General features: G+C 40.9%; 2 protein-coding genes across 5 annotated transcripts in view; both read right to left on the minus strand.

Moving 5' to 3' along the window:
• Positions 1 to 1,850: 1,850 nt before the first annotated feature.
• On the minus strand, positions 1,851 to 10,892 carry GPR75 (G protein-coupled receptor 75). 4 transcript variants are annotated; one of them, XM_053589921.1, is made up of 2 exons: positions 10,659 to 10,892; positions 1,851 to 4,969 (listed from the first exon to the last, which is right to left on the minus strand). In XM_053589921.1, the coding sequence occupies exon 2, from the start codon at positions 4,852 to 4,854 to the stop codon at positions 3,232 to 3,234; it is 1,623 nt and encodes a 540-aa protein (XP_053445896.1). In that variant the 5' UTR covers positions 4,855 to 4,969; positions 10,659 to 10,892; the 3' UTR covers positions 1,851 to 3,231. The 4 variants fall into 4 exon arrangements, with proteins under 4 accessions (XP_053445896.1, XP_053445897.1, XP_053445898.1 ...); XM_053589922.1 differs by lacking the exon at positions 10,659 to 10,892 and adding an exon at positions 6,398 to 6,481; XM_053589923.1 differs by lacking the exon at positions 10,659 to 10,892 and adding an exon at positions 6,328 to 6,463.
• Positions 10,893 to 15,311: 4,419 nt separating this feature from the next.
• PSME4 (proteasome activator subunit 4) overlaps positions 15,312 to 20,500 on the minus strand; it is a 105,195-nt gene continuing 100,006 nt past the window's right edge. The window contains exons 44-47 of the mRNA XM_053589913.1: positions 19,741 to 19,903; positions 17,641 to 17,774; positions 16,545 to 16,683; positions 15,312 to 16,022 (exon numbers count right to left, since the gene is read on the minus strand). Coding sequence (XP_053445888.1) covers positions 16,549 to 16,683; positions 17,641 to 17,774; positions 19,741 to 19,903 — 432 coding nt within the window. The 3' untranslated portion in view covers positions 15,312 to 16,022; positions 16,545 to 16,548. The remainder of the gene's footprint in view (positions 16,023 to 16,544; positions 16,684 to 17,640; positions 17,775 to 19,740; positions 19,904 to 20,500) is intronic.

A 20,500-nucleotide genomic window follows, 5' to 3' on the forward strand; every position in this document is an offset into this window, starting at 1 on the left:
AAGAACAATTATTATAAAATGTTTTAAATAATCACAACTTTGCATCATAGTCAAGCATCAAGAGACCTAATTAATATACTCTGCTAATTAATCATCTTCAACTGAATTCTCATTACTTTTAGTTCTCATTTTAGCCCTTATGAAGAGACAAGTTATATATGTCTATCCATGCCTATGTGACTACACCTATGCATCTATGATGACGTAGAGGTAGACATATATAACTTACGAAGAGACAAGTTACACATATGTGCATCTGTATATCTATATCCACATATAGATACGGATATAGATATGGGGGGGGCTAAGAATCTAGCCCACTATGTATTTCATGCAAGTTAAATCAACAATTTCTTGATGAGCATAAAGAGACAATACTTCATATATACATGTTTAGTTTTCTTTATGCTTTAATTTTTACCACCCAAAGATGGCCCCCATGCCAGGTAAATCATCTCAAATTCAAAGGTCACACAGAAAACTGACATTTAAAATTTTGTAAGTAGAAATTACATTTGTTTTAAATTTTTATTAAATCACATTTGAAATGCCTGGCCCCTCAAAAGAAATATACCTTTAAAAATGTGATTCTTGATTAATGTTATTATAAAGCTGTTTGGCTATTAGAATAAATACCAGATCAGACCAAAACAATAGTCTGATCCCTAATTTGCCACTATTCTTCAAATGATCTTGGAGCGTAGATTTCTTCTTTGTGAAAAAGAGGTAATATACTCACTTATCTCGTGGGAGTATTAATAAATAAAAACAGTGTTGTATTAAAAATATAAAAGCACAATTGAAATAGGTAATAGTGACTTCCAAAAATAGCATTCAGTTACAAAAAGGTGACAGAGTGGATATTTTCTCTTCTGTTATAAAATTTAATAGCAAAAAATAAAGGAAGAAAGGAAAAAAGGGAAGGCAGGAAAGGAGAGAAGAAGGGAAGGAAAGGGAAGAGAGAGAAGAAAGAGGGGTACACAAATCGGTCCTAAAAGGCAAATTTAAGAACAGAATAAAACCTCTACCTCATACTTAAATCTCAGAAATAGAAATGACTGGTCAATAGAGAAAGCTAAGGGTTGTCAGATGAGGCTGAGCAGAGTTCCAGCTGAGTATCTTTTCTGTCTCTGCCAAGCCTCTGGAGACCTCTGTATTTGCAAACAGCCTGAGCCAGGGTGCTGTAAATTGAATGCCTTCACCCAAAGGAACAAAGTACCTTTCGATCTATTAATCATAATTCTTGAATATAACAGTTTCTAAATGACCAACAGGTGTTGTATCTTGATGCTCATCTTACGTGTGTCTAACAGTTATAGTTCCAAAATTCTAGTGAGTTCAAATACTAACTGTATAAAGAAAATATATTTACATAAAAATATGAGTTCACAGTTGTTATGCTAGGAATCACAGAACATATAATAAAATTATTTTCAGGTATAGAAATACTTCATCTATTTTTCCTTCCTTCCCATTTCCAGTTGAAGTTTAATGGAGAGAAATAAAACATTACATTTAAAAATAGATCTTGAGAATTTTTCTACCATACCCATAGATAAAAACAAAAAGAAGCTATTTCTTTTTTTTTTTTTTTTTTTTTTGTAGAGACAGAGTTTCACTTTATTGCCCTCGGCAGAGTGCTGTGGCGTCACACGGCTCACAGCAACCTCCAACTCCTGGGCTTCAGCGATTCTCTTGCCTCAGCCTCCCGAGTAGCTGGGACTACAGGCACCCGCCACAACGCCCGGCTATTTTTGGTTGCAGTTTGGCCGGGGCTGGGTTTGAACCCGCCACCCTCGGTATGTGGGGCCGGCGCCTTACTGACTGAGCCACAGGCGCCGCCCAAAAAAAAAAGAAGCTATTTCTAAATAGTTATCTGAATGCTGTCTGGTGGTTAATAAACTCTTTTCACACAGAAATAAAACAAAAACCATCTCTGCGTCTTGTAAAGCCATAATACAGACTGACTGAGGCACAGCAAAGCTCACCTCGTTTGTCACATGACACCATCCTGCCCACGGGGATAGTGCAGGCAGGCCCACTCTCCTATGAACAGTACACCTCTATTGCTGACGCAGTCCTCTTCTTTAGGATTCTTGAATGAGATCATTCCAAAATAGAACAATTTTTTTTTTTTTTTTTTTTGAGACAGAGTCTCACTTTATCACCCTCAGTAGAGTGCGGTGCCATCACAGCTCACAGCAACCTCCAGCTCCTGGGCTTAGGTGATTCTCTTGCCTCAGCCTCCGGAGTAGCTGGGACTACAGGCACCCGCCACAATGCCCAGCTATTTTTTTGTTGCAGTTTGGCCAGGGTCGGGTTTGAACCCGCCACCCTCAGTATATGGGGCTGGTGCCCTACCCACTGAGCCACAAGCACCGCCCAGAACAATTCATTTTTTAAAAAAATACAGATAGTCTCACTATATTGCCCAGACTGGTCTCAAACTCCTGGGCTCAAGCAATCTTCCTGCCTCAGCCTCCCAAGTAGCTGGGACTACAGGTGTGCACTTCACACTGAATTTAAAACAATTCACTTTTAATAGGTAAAAACATCTTTCTTTTGAAAAGAATGATATCGCTACTCAATTGACATAAAATAATACCATAGTAGGATATGGCAATAATCATCATACTATATTCTTAGTTGACTGTCTTATGAAAATAAAGTACCTAATGCCAGTATGAATGCTTTTGGTAAGGAGTTATAGGTAATAAATTTCTGGTTTCCTACTTTAGCATTGTGTTATTTATTCAAATCAACCTGCTGCCAATAAGACATATTGTTCCCTATTTCAGTAAATTTAAAAAAAATCAAAATTTATAATTCAGTTAAAAAAACAACAGCTCAACAAAGGTCAGACTTTCCTTTTCTTTTAAAAATCTAGCCCATATATACTTTGAAGACCCATAACATTGACCCAAATAATCAATCAGTTGATTTTCTATTTTAACACAGTAGTATAATCATTCCTGGTATCTATTTAAAGGTTCAGTACAAAAGACGGGAGCACAGATTAGGGTAAAAATCTAAATATCAAATCTTAAAATGTCAAGAAACTACAAAGCAAATCAAAAGATACTAATACTTTGGACAAAAGAAAGTCAGAGCCGCCGACATTTTAGCTGAATCTTTTAAGTTTTGATCTGCCACTGATCTCACAGTTTTTAAAAAGTCATTTAGTATCAGAAAGAAAAACCAATTACACAAGGTTTTCTAGGTTCTATGACTTTAAACGGAGGGGATTGGGATCTGCTTGGCCGAAGTGCTGTCGTATTCCTGCATTAAATCATTTGTGGTGTGGTAATGCATGGTAGTGTAGGAACTGGCAAATCCAAAAGAGGTTCCTGGCTGCAGGTTACATGGGCTGCTCCCCTCCTGGGACGGGCTGCTGTTATAGATGCTGTAATATGGTTCAATCCGAGTGTTGATGGGGGTTGAACTGCTCTGCCCACAGTGCTGATGTCCAGCAGATACCTTGGGACTTACCACACTTTCCTTTGAGTGACTTGGGCCACATGCCCGGTCCACAAATTTCTTCTGTGGCTTTGGAGACAACATATAGGCAGAGTTTGTTTCATGATGGGAAGATTTGTTTCTGTTGACTTCAAGGTTTCCTTTTCCCATGGCTCGAAGTCGAGTCTTCTGTTTGCAGCAGAAGAAACCCAGGCCTACGCACTGGAGGCACCAGAGCACTTTCCTTCTCAGCCCTGCACTGTTCCGAGAATATATAAAAGGGTTTAATCCTGACTTGAAAAATATAAGGGTAAATCCAAACAGTTCAAACTGGTAAAGGATGAAGCTCCCATTCCTGGACAGAACCACCTGCACCAAGGAAATCCCCAGTGGAAGACAGCACACCAGGACTGACAGCACAATGATCACACAGGTGATCACGGCTTTGGAATCCTTGGCTGTGGAGAGGTTGATGGCTGAGACCAGCTGGAGTCGGCTGGCTGCAGGGGTGGACAGTTGGTTGAGACTCTTGTTATATCCATGGGGCTGAATGTGCTGCAGTTTGTTGTAATTCTGGTTCCTATACAGAGCCGGCATGGTGCACTGGATGGGATCTCCACCTCCCTGTGGAGGGGCTCCCATGAAAGGCTGTGGTCTGGAAGCATCAACGGTGATTACAGGGGGGCACTTTCTGACTTGGGCATTCTTCCTCAGGGTCTGAGCAATCATGATGTAAGAGACAGAGACCACAGCAACACAAAAGGTGAAGTCGACCACATAGAGGGACAGAACGGCTTTCCCTCTTCCAGCAATCAGACTGGACATGGGAAGACAGAGGTGGGACTTGCTGGTTTTCAGGGTAGCCAAGGTGGCAAGGGTGAAACTGGTGGCCCAGAGAAGCAGAGTGAGGAGCAAAGTGCAGGGAAAGGAAGCCATGCGATGCGGCTGCTTCCCCAGCACCATCCGCAGCCGGTGCAGGGCAATCACTGCCACCATCTTCAGGGACATGATGATGAAGCCTGAACTGGTGAGATGGAAGGTGAAGCAGAAAGCATCCGGGATGCTACTGGCTGAGCTGAAGAATAACATGAAGGTGAACATAGGAGCCGTCACGCCGCAGATGAAGAGGTCACAGAAAGACAGGTTCAGGATCATGAAATCAAAGTTGGTTCTGAATTTCCTGAAGGCTGGATCAAAGAAGGACAGAAAGACAATGCAGTTGCCGTAAGAGCCCAGGCAGAAGATGACGGTGAGTAGAAAAGTACAGATCACCAAGGTGGCTGTGTGGACAAGGTCCTGAAGGTCCTCCTGGAGGGAGGTGCTATTTCCTCCCTGGGAGTGTGGGTCATGCAGCGAGGTGGCATTGGGGGCATCCTGAAGGTGGTCTGTCGAGTTCATCTTCAAAGAGAAGCGTCTCCTTCTTCTGTTCCCCCAAACACTCAGTGGGAAGGGAGTCAGGGCCTCAACTCACAGATGAATGATATGTGACCAAAGAGGCCCGAGGCAGAAAAGCCTGCACACAAAAACGCACACCCAGAAACAGAAAGGGGTTAATGCAGACACAGGAGGGAATGTATACAGTCCTCTCATTATTATTCACCAAAGCACTAGAATTTTTCAGCTCTGACCTGGTGGTGCATAGAAAGCATTTCTCCTCACAGAGCCCAAAACAGAAAAGACATCAACACCTGCATCTGGCTTGGCACCCATAGCACAGTGGTTACAGCACCAGCCACATACACCGAGGCTGGTGAGTTCGAACCTTGCCTGGGCCAGCTAAGCAACAATGACAACTGCAATAACAACAACAACAAAATAGCTGGGAGTTGTGGCAAGTGCCTATAGTCCTAGCTATTTAGGAGGCTGAGGCAAAAGAATCGCTTATGCCCAAGAGTTTGAGGTTGCTGTGAGTTGTGAAGCCACGGCACTCTACTGAGAGCAACATAATGAGACTCTGACTCAAAAAAAAAAAAAAAAATATATATATATATATATACACGCATCCAACTAATTTTCAGTTTTATGACATAGTGGTTTGCAAACAAATTTAAGTATCACCCAAAGAGCATGTTAAGACATTTATCACCTAGAAAGAAGATCCCTGGCCCTTGCTCCTTGAGATTTTGCTTGAGGGGTGTGCATATGTTACTATTGGAAATACTTCCAGGTTGGGCACTAGAGATATAGACTACACAGCCTCTCCATCTCAGAGATCGCAGTCCAGTTGGAGACATCTTTGTGGGTGCAGGGTGCTATGGAAGCCCAGAAGACAGGAAGCCTGCCTGGGGAGAGGCCTGGGAAAGGATGAAGGGAGCTTTGGTGAGCAGGAGCCAGCTGGGTGAAAGGTGAGGAGTGGGGACGGACAGGCTGGGAGGGGAATAAACCTTTGCAGCACAGGGACTGAGGAAAACAACAGTATGTGCTTGAAATATAAACTGGGGAGTACTGTTGGTGCATAATGTGGCCCTTTATTTAATTCCCATAAATCACTAACAAATCTTACTTCTTTCCCTAGGAAGGATCCTTTATATCCCAGATTGTCATTTTCTCCCCCACCTTGAGATTTCTCAGCCAACTGCACATCCTCCTTTGGAAAAAACGTTGTGTCAAACTACATTTGAGAGGGAAAAAGGGAAGTAACAGGCGGTGTTGGAATTATATTCACGATTTACAAGGTACAAAGCAGCACTCTGTAAACTCTAAACTGCTCCGTAAATCTGAGTTGCCATCATCCCAACAGGAATATCCAGGAGGAAGCAGGAGGCCCGCACCGTTCCTGTGCTCATTCCCTCATGGATTATGGTATGCCTCAGGCCAGCATCATGATGCTAGGTGCTGATGCTACAATGAGGAGTAAGAGAAAAGACTTACCTTCCCGCTCTTTCTTTCCTTTCTTAACCTTTTCTTTTTCTGTTTTGCAAGAAGTTTAATGTATACTCACGCAAATCTTCTACCTTGTTCCAAACCCCAAAGCCCTGAGTGGCCTGGTCCCCAGCCTGCTCCCAAAAGATGCTTCTTGCGAGACAGACTAAGCGGTTCCCTGGAAAAAGCACTAGGCTTTTGGCAGCCAAAAAGCATTCACTTTGATGCAACATTTTAGGAATAACCAATGGCACTGGGGAAGTCTAGGGCTGATGTTGAAAATATTTAGCTAGCAGCTATTAACTCTTTCATTGCTGGATCAAGGGAGTATAGAGGACTGGGCCAGGTCAGTGAGGTATTACCCGGGGCTCCCAGTAGCAGCTACCGACTACCTAATACAGAAATCTCTCAGCATTTCTCAACAGGTACAGCCATGCCTGTAACTATCACACAAATATGAGTCCTGGGAAATCCATGCACCTGACTGGTATCCTTCATTAAGGAAAAACATAACCTCAGCTACATTCTTAATGGTCACATGGTACAGATAAATCTCTCCACTGGAAAGTGAGACCAACATTTCTGGACTTTCCATTAAAAAAGTTCCTGAGAGAGAAAAATATAAATCCTAAACTTTTGTTTCTTGATGGTTAGAAATAAAAGAAAAAAAAAAGGATAGTTTTGTTTCCAATTAAAGATTGTGTACCTATTTTTGAACCCTTTCCACATATAGATAGTGAGAAGGACAACTACAGAGGGAGCCAAAAAAAATGCATACACATTTTAAGGAAAAACTGCATTAAAATTGTAATACTCAATGTATACCAATGACATCTGTTATCTTGTATATTGTATCTTGTAACTCTTGTGATCGCAGAAGTCAGATATGACTTGAGTATTACAATTTTAATACAAGCTGCTTCTGGCACTCTCTGTATTTGCTGTTTTTTTTTTTAATTGTTCATTGGAGGATTGGGGTTAGCTTACGAAAAGAGAGGTAGAAGGAAAAACCCAATTTGAAGAGGTGGGAAGAACAGAGAGGTGATACCGGTGTCTCTAGCAATGCCCTCACCTCTAAGTTTTTCCTCTTTAGAAGTAAAGAGAAGAAGAGTGAAGAGGGAATTCAGTCTGGGGAAATCAGGAGGATGAAGAGTCTGGAATTAGGCTGCTAAGAAAAATGAGGAGTAATTGAGTAATAATGAAGTCAGATGATGGAAGTTATAAAGAGCCCCGGCTAGGAGACATTTGGAAAGGAGGGTTTTGAGGGGGAAATGAGATAATGAGGCAGCAACAATAGTCAAGGACAACAGGCAGAAGGAACAAGCGGGTAATCTGGAGAAATTGAGAGGTAAGTTTCATTTTTTGTGCAGTTAAATTTTTTTCAACAAATTTTTAAATTTTCAAGATTTTTTTTTTTTTTTTTATTTGAGAGAGAGTCTCGCTCTATTGCCCAGGCTAGAATGCCCTGGTGTCAGCATGGCTCATGGCAACCTCAAACTCCTGGACTCAAGCCATCCTCCTGCCTTAGCTTCCCGAGTAGCTGGGACTACAGGCACTTGCCAAAATGCCAACCTCATTTTTCTATTTTTAGTAGAGATTGGGTCTCACTCTTGCTCAGGCTGGTCTCCAACTCCTGAGCTCAAGGAATCCTCCGGCCTCAGCCTCCCTGAGTGCTAGGATTTCAAGTGTGAGCCACCACGCCCAGTCTCAAGAAATTTTTTAAAAAGGAAAATTTTAGATTAGGAAATAATAATGGCAATATCATTATAAGTAATATTATTAGCATATAAGTTTTATGGAGTGCTGTGATGTACCAGGCACTGTTCTCAGTGCTCCACAGTACCGTATTATTAGCTTACTGAATCCTCACCACAACCTTGAAATAATTAGTATAATACCTCCATTTTGCAGATGAGGAAACAAATCAGAGACCATTTAACTTAAAATGGTAGAGCAAGGATTTAAACCTACGCAAGTTGTTCTTCCAAGACCACCCTCTTCACCACCATCTTAAATAGAACAGCAAAGAATCAAGGGAGAGATCCCCAGATCAGAATATAATCGCAGGAGCTATAATTTAGTGGGTGGTTATTACATGCCTGGCACTTATGTTATAGTCTCTACATCTAACTTTATTTCATTCTCACAATAACTCCACAAAGTAGGTATTGCAATCCATTCCCCACTGAAAGTTTCTAGAATCCAAAACTCTACTATACACACACACCCCTCTATATCTGTATCTGACACAGTCCACATCTATAAACTCTACTATACACACACACGTACATATATATACATACCCCTCTATATCTGTATCTGACACGGTCCACATCTATAAACTCTACTATACACACACGTACATATATATACACACCCCTCTATATCTGTATCTGACACGGTCCACACCTATACAGACATTTATATATACACACACACACTTCCGCATACCTTTTGGCACACTTTGCATTTTACTGTTCCTCTATATACAGGGGTCCTCAAACTGCAGCCCGCGGGCCACATGAGGCAGTGTGATTGTATTTGTTATTTATACATATATATATATATATACACACACACACACCACTATATCTGTATCTGACACAGTCCAGATCTATAAACTCTACTATATACAAGTACATATATATACACACCCCTCTATATCTGACACAGTGCACATCTATACAGACATTTATACACACACACACTTCTGCATACCTTTTTGGCACACTTTGTATTTTACTGTTTCTCTAGTCCAGGCGTCCTCAAACTTTTTAAACAGGGGACCAATTCACTGTCCCTCAGACCATTGGAGGGCCAGACTATAGTTTAAAAAAAAAATATGAACAAATTCCTACGCACACTGCACATATCTTATTTTGAAGTAAAAAAACAAAACGGGAACAAATACAATCACACCGTCTCATGTGGCCCTGGGCCGCAGTTTGAGGACCCCTGCTCTAGTCTATAAGGTAATTATAAATCACTCCTCTTGGGATGATTAGGAAAAAAAGGAAAACAGCAGCAGCTGGGAAGAGAAAAGAGGAAGAGCAGAAGACAGAAGAGGAGAAAAGGTTTCCACAGAAAAACTTTAGGAGCAATAAAGGAAATGGAGGGAAAGTGAACCCAGGTCTCAATGCCAACTCTTGAGAAAGAAGAAGTTCAGATCACAGTTTGGAATAAAGTTATGATGGCAGAAATATAAAACTCAGTGAAGAAGGGAGTAAATTAATACCGATTTACTATTCCTGAATATTAAATAAAGGTTATCAATGTTATTTTTAATGCAGGTCCACAAGCTACTCCTTAATTTCCTATGAATAGGTCCTGGAAGATGGGGTTAGAGTCATAAAATCAGGAAGATTAAGTTGAAAACCAGTCTTAAGCAAGCACATTAGCCACAATAAGACAGAAGGAATTGACGTACATCTTGTGACAGGTAAGGAGGGATCCAAAAGTAGCCCGCAAATTATAGGAAATGAGGATTTATTGTACAGTGGCAAATATTTCCCATTAAGATGTGTAAAGAGCTTCTGATAATCTAGTGTGCTGTTTTTATCTTTTAGTAAACATTAAAACATTTTATATACGCTTTTATAAGTCATCTCCTGACCTGAATTCTTGCAACCCATTTTTCTCCCTTATGATGTTTTAAGTCCCAGCAGGGAAAGCATTTTCAGAGCCTGACCCTCACAAAAGACCAGGTTCTTTACTATTATTATCCCTACTGTAATTATATTGATTAGGAAAATCTCAGGGAGGTTAGATAGTGCCCGAGGTCACTAAGATTCAAGCCAGATGTACCTGATATCAAAGCCTTTGCTTTTCCTATCCATCTGAACTAAATTGAAGCGGAGCAGCAGATGGGGTGGGGAAGATAAGTACTGGGTCACTTGATGGGAGAGATAAGGCAAGAGGCTGCGGAGCCCCCTTCCCTGAGGACACGGTGAGGAACGGCCATGGAGTGGGGCAGGAAACTGCGGGAGGGGAGGTCAACCCTGGGCATGGGGATGGCAAAGGAGGAGGGCTTCCCGGAGTGGGAGAGGTGATGGTAAGGAGGGCCTAGGCCCCGCCGGGGAAGGCTGCTCGAATCGGCAGAGGGTTGGTGGGGTCAGCAGAGCTCAGCCGAAGGTACCGGCGGCGGCCCGGGGTTGCACGGCCTGGCAGAGCCTGGGGCAGACAAGAACCGGTAGACGGCTCCCCGCAGGCCGCGCAGGGAGCAGGTGCACGGCGGCCGAGCCGGCCCTGCGCAACCGCGCTCTTTGCTCAGCCGCGGGCCTCCGGGGCCGGCCCTCCTGTACCCGAGAGGGCTTCCTTCTCCGGGGTCCACCGCCTCTCACCTGCCGGGTGGGCGCAGCGCCGCCCCTCCTCCTCCATCCCGCAGATCGGACCCCAGCTCCGCCCGCCGGCCCGGATGCTGCAGGGCTCGAGGTATCCTCGCCATCGCCGCCGCCTCCGCGCATCCCGGGAGTCGCGGCGAGACGCGGGCGCAGTCACCGAGCCGCGAGGGCGCCGCCCCCTCCGCCGGACCCCGCCCGCCCCCGCACCTTGGGGGTCGTGATCCCTGAGATCAGCAGAAGCTGAGATCCAGAGCAAGGTCGGGTGGGGAGGAAAGAGGGGAAGGACAGGGGCCCGGCCCGCTTCTCCCCGGTCCCTGCGCTTTCAAGCCGGTCTGCGTAGCTTCTCATTTAGGCTGCAGCTAACTTTTTTTCTCATAAAGTACCATCGTCCGCTTTGGAACTTCGGAACCTAGAATTTATAAATCAAGTCATTAGAATTAAAATTAACCTACTTTAGCTTACCTAAGCTCTCTCTAGAAGTATGAATTCACTGGGGGAATTCAGTAAGGGAAATAACTTACAGGAAACAAATGCAAAGTCAAAAGTAAACGACCAAGCCAAGAAATAATGTGATTTAAATTATTTAATACTAAGTTCAATATATAAAGTCTTGAAAAGCGATAGTGCTATCTACTTATATAGCTGGGCCAATTTTAACACGCAAGAACACAAAAGCTACTACCCTCTTATTCTCCTAAAGTCCATACATGCCCAAAATAATGAACTCCTAAAATGGGTTTTACTCTGAGCCATCAAATAATATTCCTAAGTATTACGGGTACAATAAAACCAGAAAAAACTCTTCCCTTCAGTGTCCCAACCTGGCTAACAAAGATCTTATTACCTTTCTCAGAGTTGCTTTTTAGAAATAGAAAATGTTATTTGGATGCCCTCTCCTTCACTCTGGTACCAGAAAACCAAAAAGTTGTTCCTGTTCAGGTTAAATAATTGACTTAAAACGGTGCTACAGCAATCTCCATCTTGGCTAAATGTAATTTTTTATTTTATTATTTTTTTGCGACAGTAACTCCTGGGTTCAATTGCTCCCTCTGCCTCAACCTCCAGAGTAGCTGGGACTACAAGTGTCTGTCACAACACCCAAGCTACCTCTTGCTTTTGCTCAGGCTAGTCTTGAACTTCTGACCTGAAAAGATCCTCCCAGAATGTTAGGATTATAGGCATAAACCACCATGCGGGCTATAAGTGTAATTTTCTAAAGAGCTACCAAAAAGTACCAAAGAATTTGATTTATGCATATATTTTCTTTCCCAGTTCCCATGCTTTCACTGAGAAAAAAGAGGGGTTTTTAATTTATCAAGTAGGTATTCAATCTAGGAGTTGACTATGCTATCAGAATTCTGTTTAGAAATTACTTTAAGGAATTTTGCTCATTAATTTCAACATAAATCATACACCACTCCTCAACTACCTGCAATATGTGTTATGCTGTTAGTAATGATGAACTTGGGTCCGAGAAACAATCAACAGAAAAAGAACTATTAGCATTTTGAGTGGAAATTCTGACCAGAATCTTACACCTGTCCATAAATTGGTTACTGCATAAGTACCAGCTCAATTTGAGGCCTTTCATGGTATGAAGGGAGATAACAACAGGGTTGGATCAAGGCCATTAGTTACACCTATGGGAGAAATGACCTCAGACTGAAAAAAACTCTCACAAGTTGTGAAGGATTCTAGAAACGTAGAGGAGGAAACCAAAGACCCATTAAAGTCACAAAACTAGAATCATTCAGCAAGGTTAAAACTGTCTATAAAATCCAGTTGTTTTAAAACATGAAAAAGTATGAAAATCTGCCTTGCAGTGTGATTAGAATTGAAAACCTGGATGTTCAACAATGAAGGACTACTTAAAAACAATTACGATGTGCTAGTAACACAAAAGTATGACAACTATGTAGGAAAAGCTAATTTTTTCTTTTTGGGGGGCGGGGGGGGACAGAGTCTTACTATGTCACTCTCGGCAGAGTGCCTTGGTATCACAGCTCACAGCAACTTCAAACTCTTGGGCTTAAGTGATTCTCTTGCCTCAGCCTCCCAAGTAGCTGGGACTACAGGTGCCCACCACAATGCTTGGCTATTTTTGTTGTTCTTTTTGTAGTTGTCATTGTTGTTTAACAGGCCTGGGCCAGGTTTGAACCCACCAGCCCTTGTGCATATGGCTGGAGCCCTAACCACTGAGAATGGGCGCTGAGCCAAAAGTTAATTTTTTCAATAAAGCAAAATAAAATTCTTCATTTGTTTTTCTGGCCACACTAATCACAAAAGTGGCTCACAACTTAAAGGGTTTGGCAATGCCACGTATTTCAAAAATTGGAAAATAACTCTCTCATTACTATGTTTGTATATGTGCACTAAACTTTCAGGCATTCATATTAAGAGAATAGGTGAAACATGATTTTCAAGGGCCAGGCATGGCAACTCAACGCTTGTAATACTAGCACTCCGGGAGGCTGAGGTGGGTGGATTGCCTGAGCTCATGAGTTCGAGACCAGTCTGAGCCAGAGTGAGACCTCATCTCTAAAAAAAAAAATAGCCAGGCATTGTGGTGGGCACCTGTAGTCCCAGCTACTTGGGAGGCTAAGGCAAGAGAAGCACTTGAGCCCAAGAGTTTGAGGTTGCTGTGAGCTATGACACAAGAGCACTCTACTGAGGGCCACAAAATAAGACTCTGTCTCCAAAAAACAAAAAAAGAAACATGATTTGCAAATTCTAAGTTTTTTAAAGGATCTATTCAAAAACTAAAGTTTCGTTGGCTTTTAAACCCTTAACAGGTTTATACTGGTAGTTTTATCCTTCCTTCACCAGTCACCTACCCTTATAGTAACTGACATTTTCTTTTCCATTTCCAATTAGTAATGACCTCCAAATATTGATCTGTTTCTCCCCCAGTAAATCTTATTGCCTCCCTTAACTCAGTTCCTGCTCAGTCCTTTTCCATCTTTCTAAAGCCCCGTGTATTTTAAGATCTTAGACAATAGCAGCCATCCCTTTCATTCCCAAGACCATGAGTAGAAAATTTAATTCACAGTATAATCAGCTTGGGAGAAATATCAAGGTAATAAGCAACTTCTAAACCTGGCATCACAATCACCTGGGGAGCATGTTAAGCATTCAGATTAAGCTATTTTGTTTTTAGGTCTGAAATGGAACTTAGGAATCTTCACAAGTGATTCTCAATTCTGGCTGAAATAAATGAATTATAACAGAGATTTTAAAAGATGGTTATGCCTGAGCCCCACCCACAGGAATTTTCATTAAGGAGCCTAGTGACCATAGTGGGCACCCAGTATCTGATACCTTATTTTTAAAGTTCCCTTTTAAGACCCATTGCTAAGGCATAGTGTCACACAGCTGAATTAGAAAAAGCTTAAGTGGTCAATATATAATGTGAAGTCTCACTAATCCAAGTATGTTCTCAAGAGCAGGTGCTGATATTATGACCTAGAAACAATGATTCAGAATTTACATTTTAACACACTCCCTTGTGATTCTTTGGCACATCAAATGGAGAATCAAATATTTAAAATCCAAAATTTCAATAAAATAGAAAATCATTCCATTCATTCAATGTGGTGACCACTAGCTAAATGTGGCTAATGAGCACTGAAAACGTGCCCAGTGAGAATGCAGAAATAATTTTTTTAATTAAGTGTAAATAGTCACACAAGGCTAGTGACTACATGATCGATACCGTAGTAGAACAGCTCCTGGGGACAATCTACCCCATCAGAGGGCATTAATTTACCCATCTAAATGTATGGCTACAAAAGGAATCCATGAGGCACAGCCAACCAAGGTCTTCTCTTCTTAATGAAGACAAAAGCCAGGTGTTAAAAACAATTGTTTATTGGGTTTTAAACTAGTTACACAATTGAAATAATCAGTTTGGCACTACTCTATACAGGGAATAGGCCTGTGTATGCCGACACTTAAATACTGTACCAGGACCACTGCTGTGCTTAGGTCTGTATTGACTCATTCAGCAGGTAGATACTAAAAAATATACTGTAGTGTTCCTTTAAGGAAGACTGTACAGGATGTGTTGCAAGATGACATTCACCAACTTGTGAATTATTTCAACCTATAAGGTACCTTGCACTGTATAAATTTGTCATAGGCAAACATGTGGTGTTAGCTTTGAGAGGTACACACAAAAAAGTTACATAGGAATTCAGACATTCTAATGATAAATGGAAAAAAAAAAAACCCACACCTCAGCTTCTGTAACATGAAAAAATAAAGAAAATAATTTAAAAACACAAAATATGGCATTCAATGGGTATAAAAGCCCCAGATCACTATAATAAAGAGCTACATGTGAATCTTTACAAATTAATTACACAATGGTTTTGTGTAAAAGGTTGCATCTGTACAAAGTCTTGCCAATGCTATCTCTATATTTTATACAATCTTTTACATCTATGTAACATATATTAAACAAGTCAATTAAATATCAAGCCTTATTAGTCTCTCGATTCTGCAGGCAAAAATGGGTTGGGGGGAAACGAAAGAAAGAAAAATTACAGAATTTCCACAAACACAGCAATCTTCCATTTAGGTGAAGTGTAACAGTTTTCAAAGAGGGTCAAACAATATTTGTAAAGAATACAGGTAAAAACTAACCAGTCAGGGTTTTTATTGGTGTTGCTGTTTATTTTTTAAATCACACATCGTATACACACACAACAATCAATCAAAAATTTATTCACCAAACCCCCAATTTTCAGTAACTGGCTCTATTCAGCACCAAGGACTCCAGTCTGTGGGAAGCGAATGGACACAGATTTCACTTCTGTGCCTTGGTCGAGCAATCCATCAGGTCGCTGTTAGGTTCTAGACTTGCCCTCCTTTCCTTCCCTCTTCATGGCTCTCCAGACCCAAGGGTTTCAAGGCTTCAGATTTATGGTTCATAGCACTACTACCATCTATACTCAACAGCCATTGGAAGAATTAAAAACAATTTGAGATGAATGAAATGACAGGACCTGTATTATAGATGGGTATTCTCCATTCCAAGTAAACTGTTTCTTAATGAGTTCCTAGACTCAGTTTGGTCTTGGATGCCATGATCATACTGGGTAATTATTTCTAGACAGAGACTTTGTGACTTTGTCAGATGCCTCAAAGAAAAAGTGATCAATATTGTGGAAACAAGTGCGGACAAGTTAGGAAATCAAATGGCAGCTGAGAACCTGTGGAACGCAGACCAACGAGACCAAACACAGAAACCACCAAAATGATGAGATGTCAACAGAGGCAGTTTTAAAACTTGCAGAGAGCCAGCACGGATGGTACCTGAGGATCTGGGATTGATGGAAAGAGCTTGAAGTGAGGACTACGCATCTGCATCAGGGAGGAAAAAATTTCAATTAGGTAACAGGATATCCAACTCTAAAAGCTCAATAAATAAAATTTTTCTTCTTCCTATTCCAGCAGAAAGGATTCTGAGTCCTCCTTTATAGAGTGGGCAATAAGTACTTAAGAATCTAGATGAAACGTTCCCACAACTGTGTGGAACCTGGAGTCCTCAAGGTGACCAACATGTTCAGGTCCCACCCCAAAGGCAACTAAGGGTAAGATTTCTTTTCTTTAACTATTCTCAGGCCACTTTATAAAGTCCAAAAGCAGTCACGTCAATTTCATTTTTAATACTTGAAGGAGGCATGGAAAAATTTTTTGGAAACTTATCTCCAGTGGCTATAGCAAAAGTTGTTTAAAAAAACAGAACCACTGCCTAACCCAACTTTATTCAAACAGTGACATCTAGGAATGTCAGCAAAATGAATAAATTTATAAATGCCCACCAAACCAATGACATCTGCCTAAGAATGTCAGTTCTTCAAATTCATAACTTTGCTGACCTACCCTTCTATGCATAATAGCATGGTGACACAAGGAGATCGGTGAGAACGAGCAGTTGGTCATCAGTGAATTGCTGTTTATGTTCTTGCCAGTTGTCATGGTGTGTCCTTCGGAAATTGGATAAGGTCTTTTTTACAGTCATCTGTAGAGTAGGCAACCCACATACACGTTAACCTCTCTGAACAACCAGGGCTATATGAAGGATACCTTTAGCTAAGTAATAATCCCTCTAGATGTCAAATCTCACACATTAACAAGTGCTCCAAACCAACAAACCAATGTTACTTTCCCAAATCAAATTTCTAAATTACTAGCTTCACTTTCAGGAAAAACCATCGGAACTTACATCACATTATTAAACCAGTTTCAATACACACTACATCTATATACAAAGTTCAGAAGGATATAGAGTCATTGGTCTTTGATTACACTTAAAACAGGTATTCTTACTGATACCATCATAATTTCCTGTTTAGTATTAGCTCCCAATGAGATACTTTCCAAATATAAAATGCTAAAAAAAAAAAAGAAACATAAGATGTATCCTAACAATATTTTACTTCCATTGAACAGGGTCTGGGGCATAGAAGCTACAGTAATTTCCTTGCTAGCAAAAGATCTCAAATAGATGTGACAGCAAGGTCTCTGTAAATTTCCTTGTTTTGTTTACTTCCCAGGCTAGCGTCCTCATCCCAGCTCACTGCAACCTCAAACTGCTGGGCTCAAGCGATCCTTCTGCCTCAGACTTCAGAGTAACTAGAACTGTAAGCATGCGCCACCAAACCCAGCTAATTTTTCTATTTTTGGTAGAGATCAGTTTAATTATTGGTGAGTAGACTTGGCCCTGGTAGAACCAGTAGCTTTATGAAAGCATAAGTTCATAGTGTATAGGAAATTATTAGCAAAACTTTTTTTGGTAAAACACCACTGATAAGTATAAAACTTTTTTTTGGCAGATTTTTTTGGCAGGGGCCGCGTTTGAACCCACCACCTCCAGTATATGGGGTCGGCGCCCTACTCCCTTGAGCCACAGGCACCACCCTAAAACTTTTTTTTATAAAACACCACTGATATGTATAAAAAAGGGGAATAACTGTACCTCAATAGGCTGAGGATCATTCAGGTGTGCACTGAGATTCATAAGGAGCTGGGGCATCCAGGTAGGAACATCGTAAGGACTAGAAAGAACACATGCACCAAGTCCTAGCACCCCAGCATGGCGTTTGACCAACTCTGCAAAAAAGAAAAAATGTCTCAGCAATATATGTGTAAACATTTACTGGTCTCTAACACATCTGATACAATGAGATAAAATGACTTCTCAATTATGCTATTTTCAATATGTGGATTTCTGCATTTAAAATTCATCTACATGTGTACACATCCAAAATCACGATTTTGAGGCTGAACTAAAGATAACCCTATGTTTGAGAATTTGTCAAGACATCCTATAGCTGTTCCTCAATGACAGTATAATTGTATCTAGGTCAGAAATGTGTCATACATTTGTTAAAACTAACATAGTAATGGCTCTTTTGATTCTTTCATATGCAAAAAAGTACAATCCTCGATGCTCAAACAATCCAAAGTTAGCATTTTTCTGAATGTGACTAAAGATTATGGTACTTTATTATCAAAAAATATGTTTTTTTTTTTTTGTAGAGACAGAGTCTCACTGTACCGCCCTCGGGTAGAGTGCCGTGGCGTCACACGGCTCACAGCAACCTCTAACTCTTGGGCTTACGCGATTCTCTTGCCTCAGCCTCCCGAGCAGCTGGGACTACAGGCGCCCGCCACAACGCCCGGCTATTTTTTGGTTGCAGTTTGGCCGGGGCTGGGTTTGAACCCGCCACCCTCGGCATATGGGGCTGGCGCCCTACTCACTGAGCCACAGGCAAAAAAATATGGTTTTTAAGCGAAGATACTAGAATGTACATTAGTATTTTACTGGAATTTGTTATAAAAAATAAGACCCTAAAATATTCAGCAGCTTTATATTTGATGCACTTCTTTGATGCAAATTCAATAATCTCCTACTTACTATTAATCTATCCATATATTTTCTTTCTTTTTTTAAAAGACGGGGTCTCACTGTGTCACCCAGGCTGGAGTGCAGTGGCACAATCATCGCTCACTGCAGACTGGAACTCCTAAACTTCAGTGATCCTCTTGCTTCACCCTCCTGAGAAGCAAGGACTACAGGAACGCACCCAGGCTACTCTTAAATTCCTGGCCTCAAGTGATCCTCCTGCCTCAGCCTCCCAAAGCACTGGGATGACCAGTATGAGCCACCTTGCCTGGCCCATATATTTTCTATTGAAGACTGTAGTTAGCAGTGGCTTCTTGGTAATCACATTTAAATTTCTCTTTAAACATGATAGAGTAATCAGATCTTATTCTTGTGTCTATCCTGCCCTTTTATGTTCAATTAGATTGGAAGTTCTTTTATTTTATTTATTTTTATTAAATCATAGCTGTGTACATTAATGCAATTATGGGGTACAATGTACTGGTTTTATATACCATTTGAAATATTTTTATGAAACTGGTTAACATAGCCTTCACTGCATTTTCTTAGTTATTGTCTTAGAGTATAAGACATTTATACTCTACACTTAGTAAATTTAAAATGTACCCTTATAAAATGCACTGTAGTTGTGTTCCCACCAATTACCCTCCCTCCACTCAGCCTCCCCCCTCCCCTCACTCTCCTCTTTCCTTTTCTTTTTTGGTAGATTAGAAGTTCTTACAATGGCTCTTCATTTTCTCACAAAATGTCTAGTAAAGTACTGATGAATATTCCCCTCTCCGACTAAAAGCAAGGCTTGCTTTGTTTACTGTTTTTTTCTTAGTAAAGTTACACTTAAGTTCTACATTCTAAAGAGGTATTTTAGACCATATGAAACAACTAACTCTGGATCGATTGCTTTATAAAGCTATTTTGGGTGGGAAGTAGACCTGAGTACAATTATTATAACAGAACTTCTATAGGTTCCTTTGTACCTAACTGAATTTTAGCGTCCTCACTGCAAGTTCTGTTTTCTATATGTAAATCTCCTCAAAAGTAGGGAAAACTATTCCTGATAACCCAGTACAGACCTGCACACATACAAGTATTCAATAAATATTTGTTGAGAAAGGCTGGGTAAGCCTAGTTAATTCCCAAAAGGATATGAGCATTTTCTACCAGCAATGTTACCTGCAGAAGGAATGGTATCTCCTACAGATCCAGGGTCTCGCTTTCTTTTCTTAGGTAGTTTTGTTTTGCAAAGTTGCTCAAAATGAATCTGCATAGGACTGTCCATGGTAAGGAAGTTACACTGTAATAGACCACTTAAGGTGGTAGCAGCCATTTCCCGAACCTGTAGAGATAATAATTCCTATTAAAACTGATAGCCTAAATCAGAAGGGGTAATGGAGGATGGGTGGGAACTGGTGTAAGGACCTTCCCTGAAACTGTATGCGAGGTATGCGTGTGCTCCTTTAGCATTTCTTTTTTTCCCTTTTCTTTACTTTCCTCTATTCTCTTTGGCATTAGGCAGTTTCTTATTGGGATTTCGGCAGATTCTCAAAGGGTTTGTAGCCTCAGAATAGATAAAGACCACTACATTGGGTTACAGAGGTAATTGTTTTAACTCTTAGACATAATTAAGTTTCCTGATAAATTACCTTACCCCCTGATAGGGCTCATCCAGGCTATTACTGTAAAAGCAGTGCTGGAGCCTGACATTAAAATCGTGTTTTCCTAGACGCTACATCTCTTTAGGTCACTGCTGTGGTTGTCTCTGTCAACAACAGAAACACAAGACAACCAATTTCTACGGATGGCAGACATCGTGGAAATCTATATCCAGTTTACTTACGAATTTCAGGGGCTGTTGTCACACTACAAACACAGTTTATACTGTGAAGAGTATACATAGTCAATTTGAAGTTGGAATGACAAATCAAGTTTTAGG

The sequence above is a fragment of the Nycticebus coucang genome, chromosome 4 (genome assembly GCF_027406575.1).
Source record: "Nycticebus coucang isolate mNycCou1 chromosome 4, mNycCou1.pri, whole genome shotgun sequence".
Classification (NCBI taxonomy): Eukaryota; Metazoa; Chordata; class Mammalia; order Primates; family Lorisidae; genus Nycticebus; species Nycticebus coucang.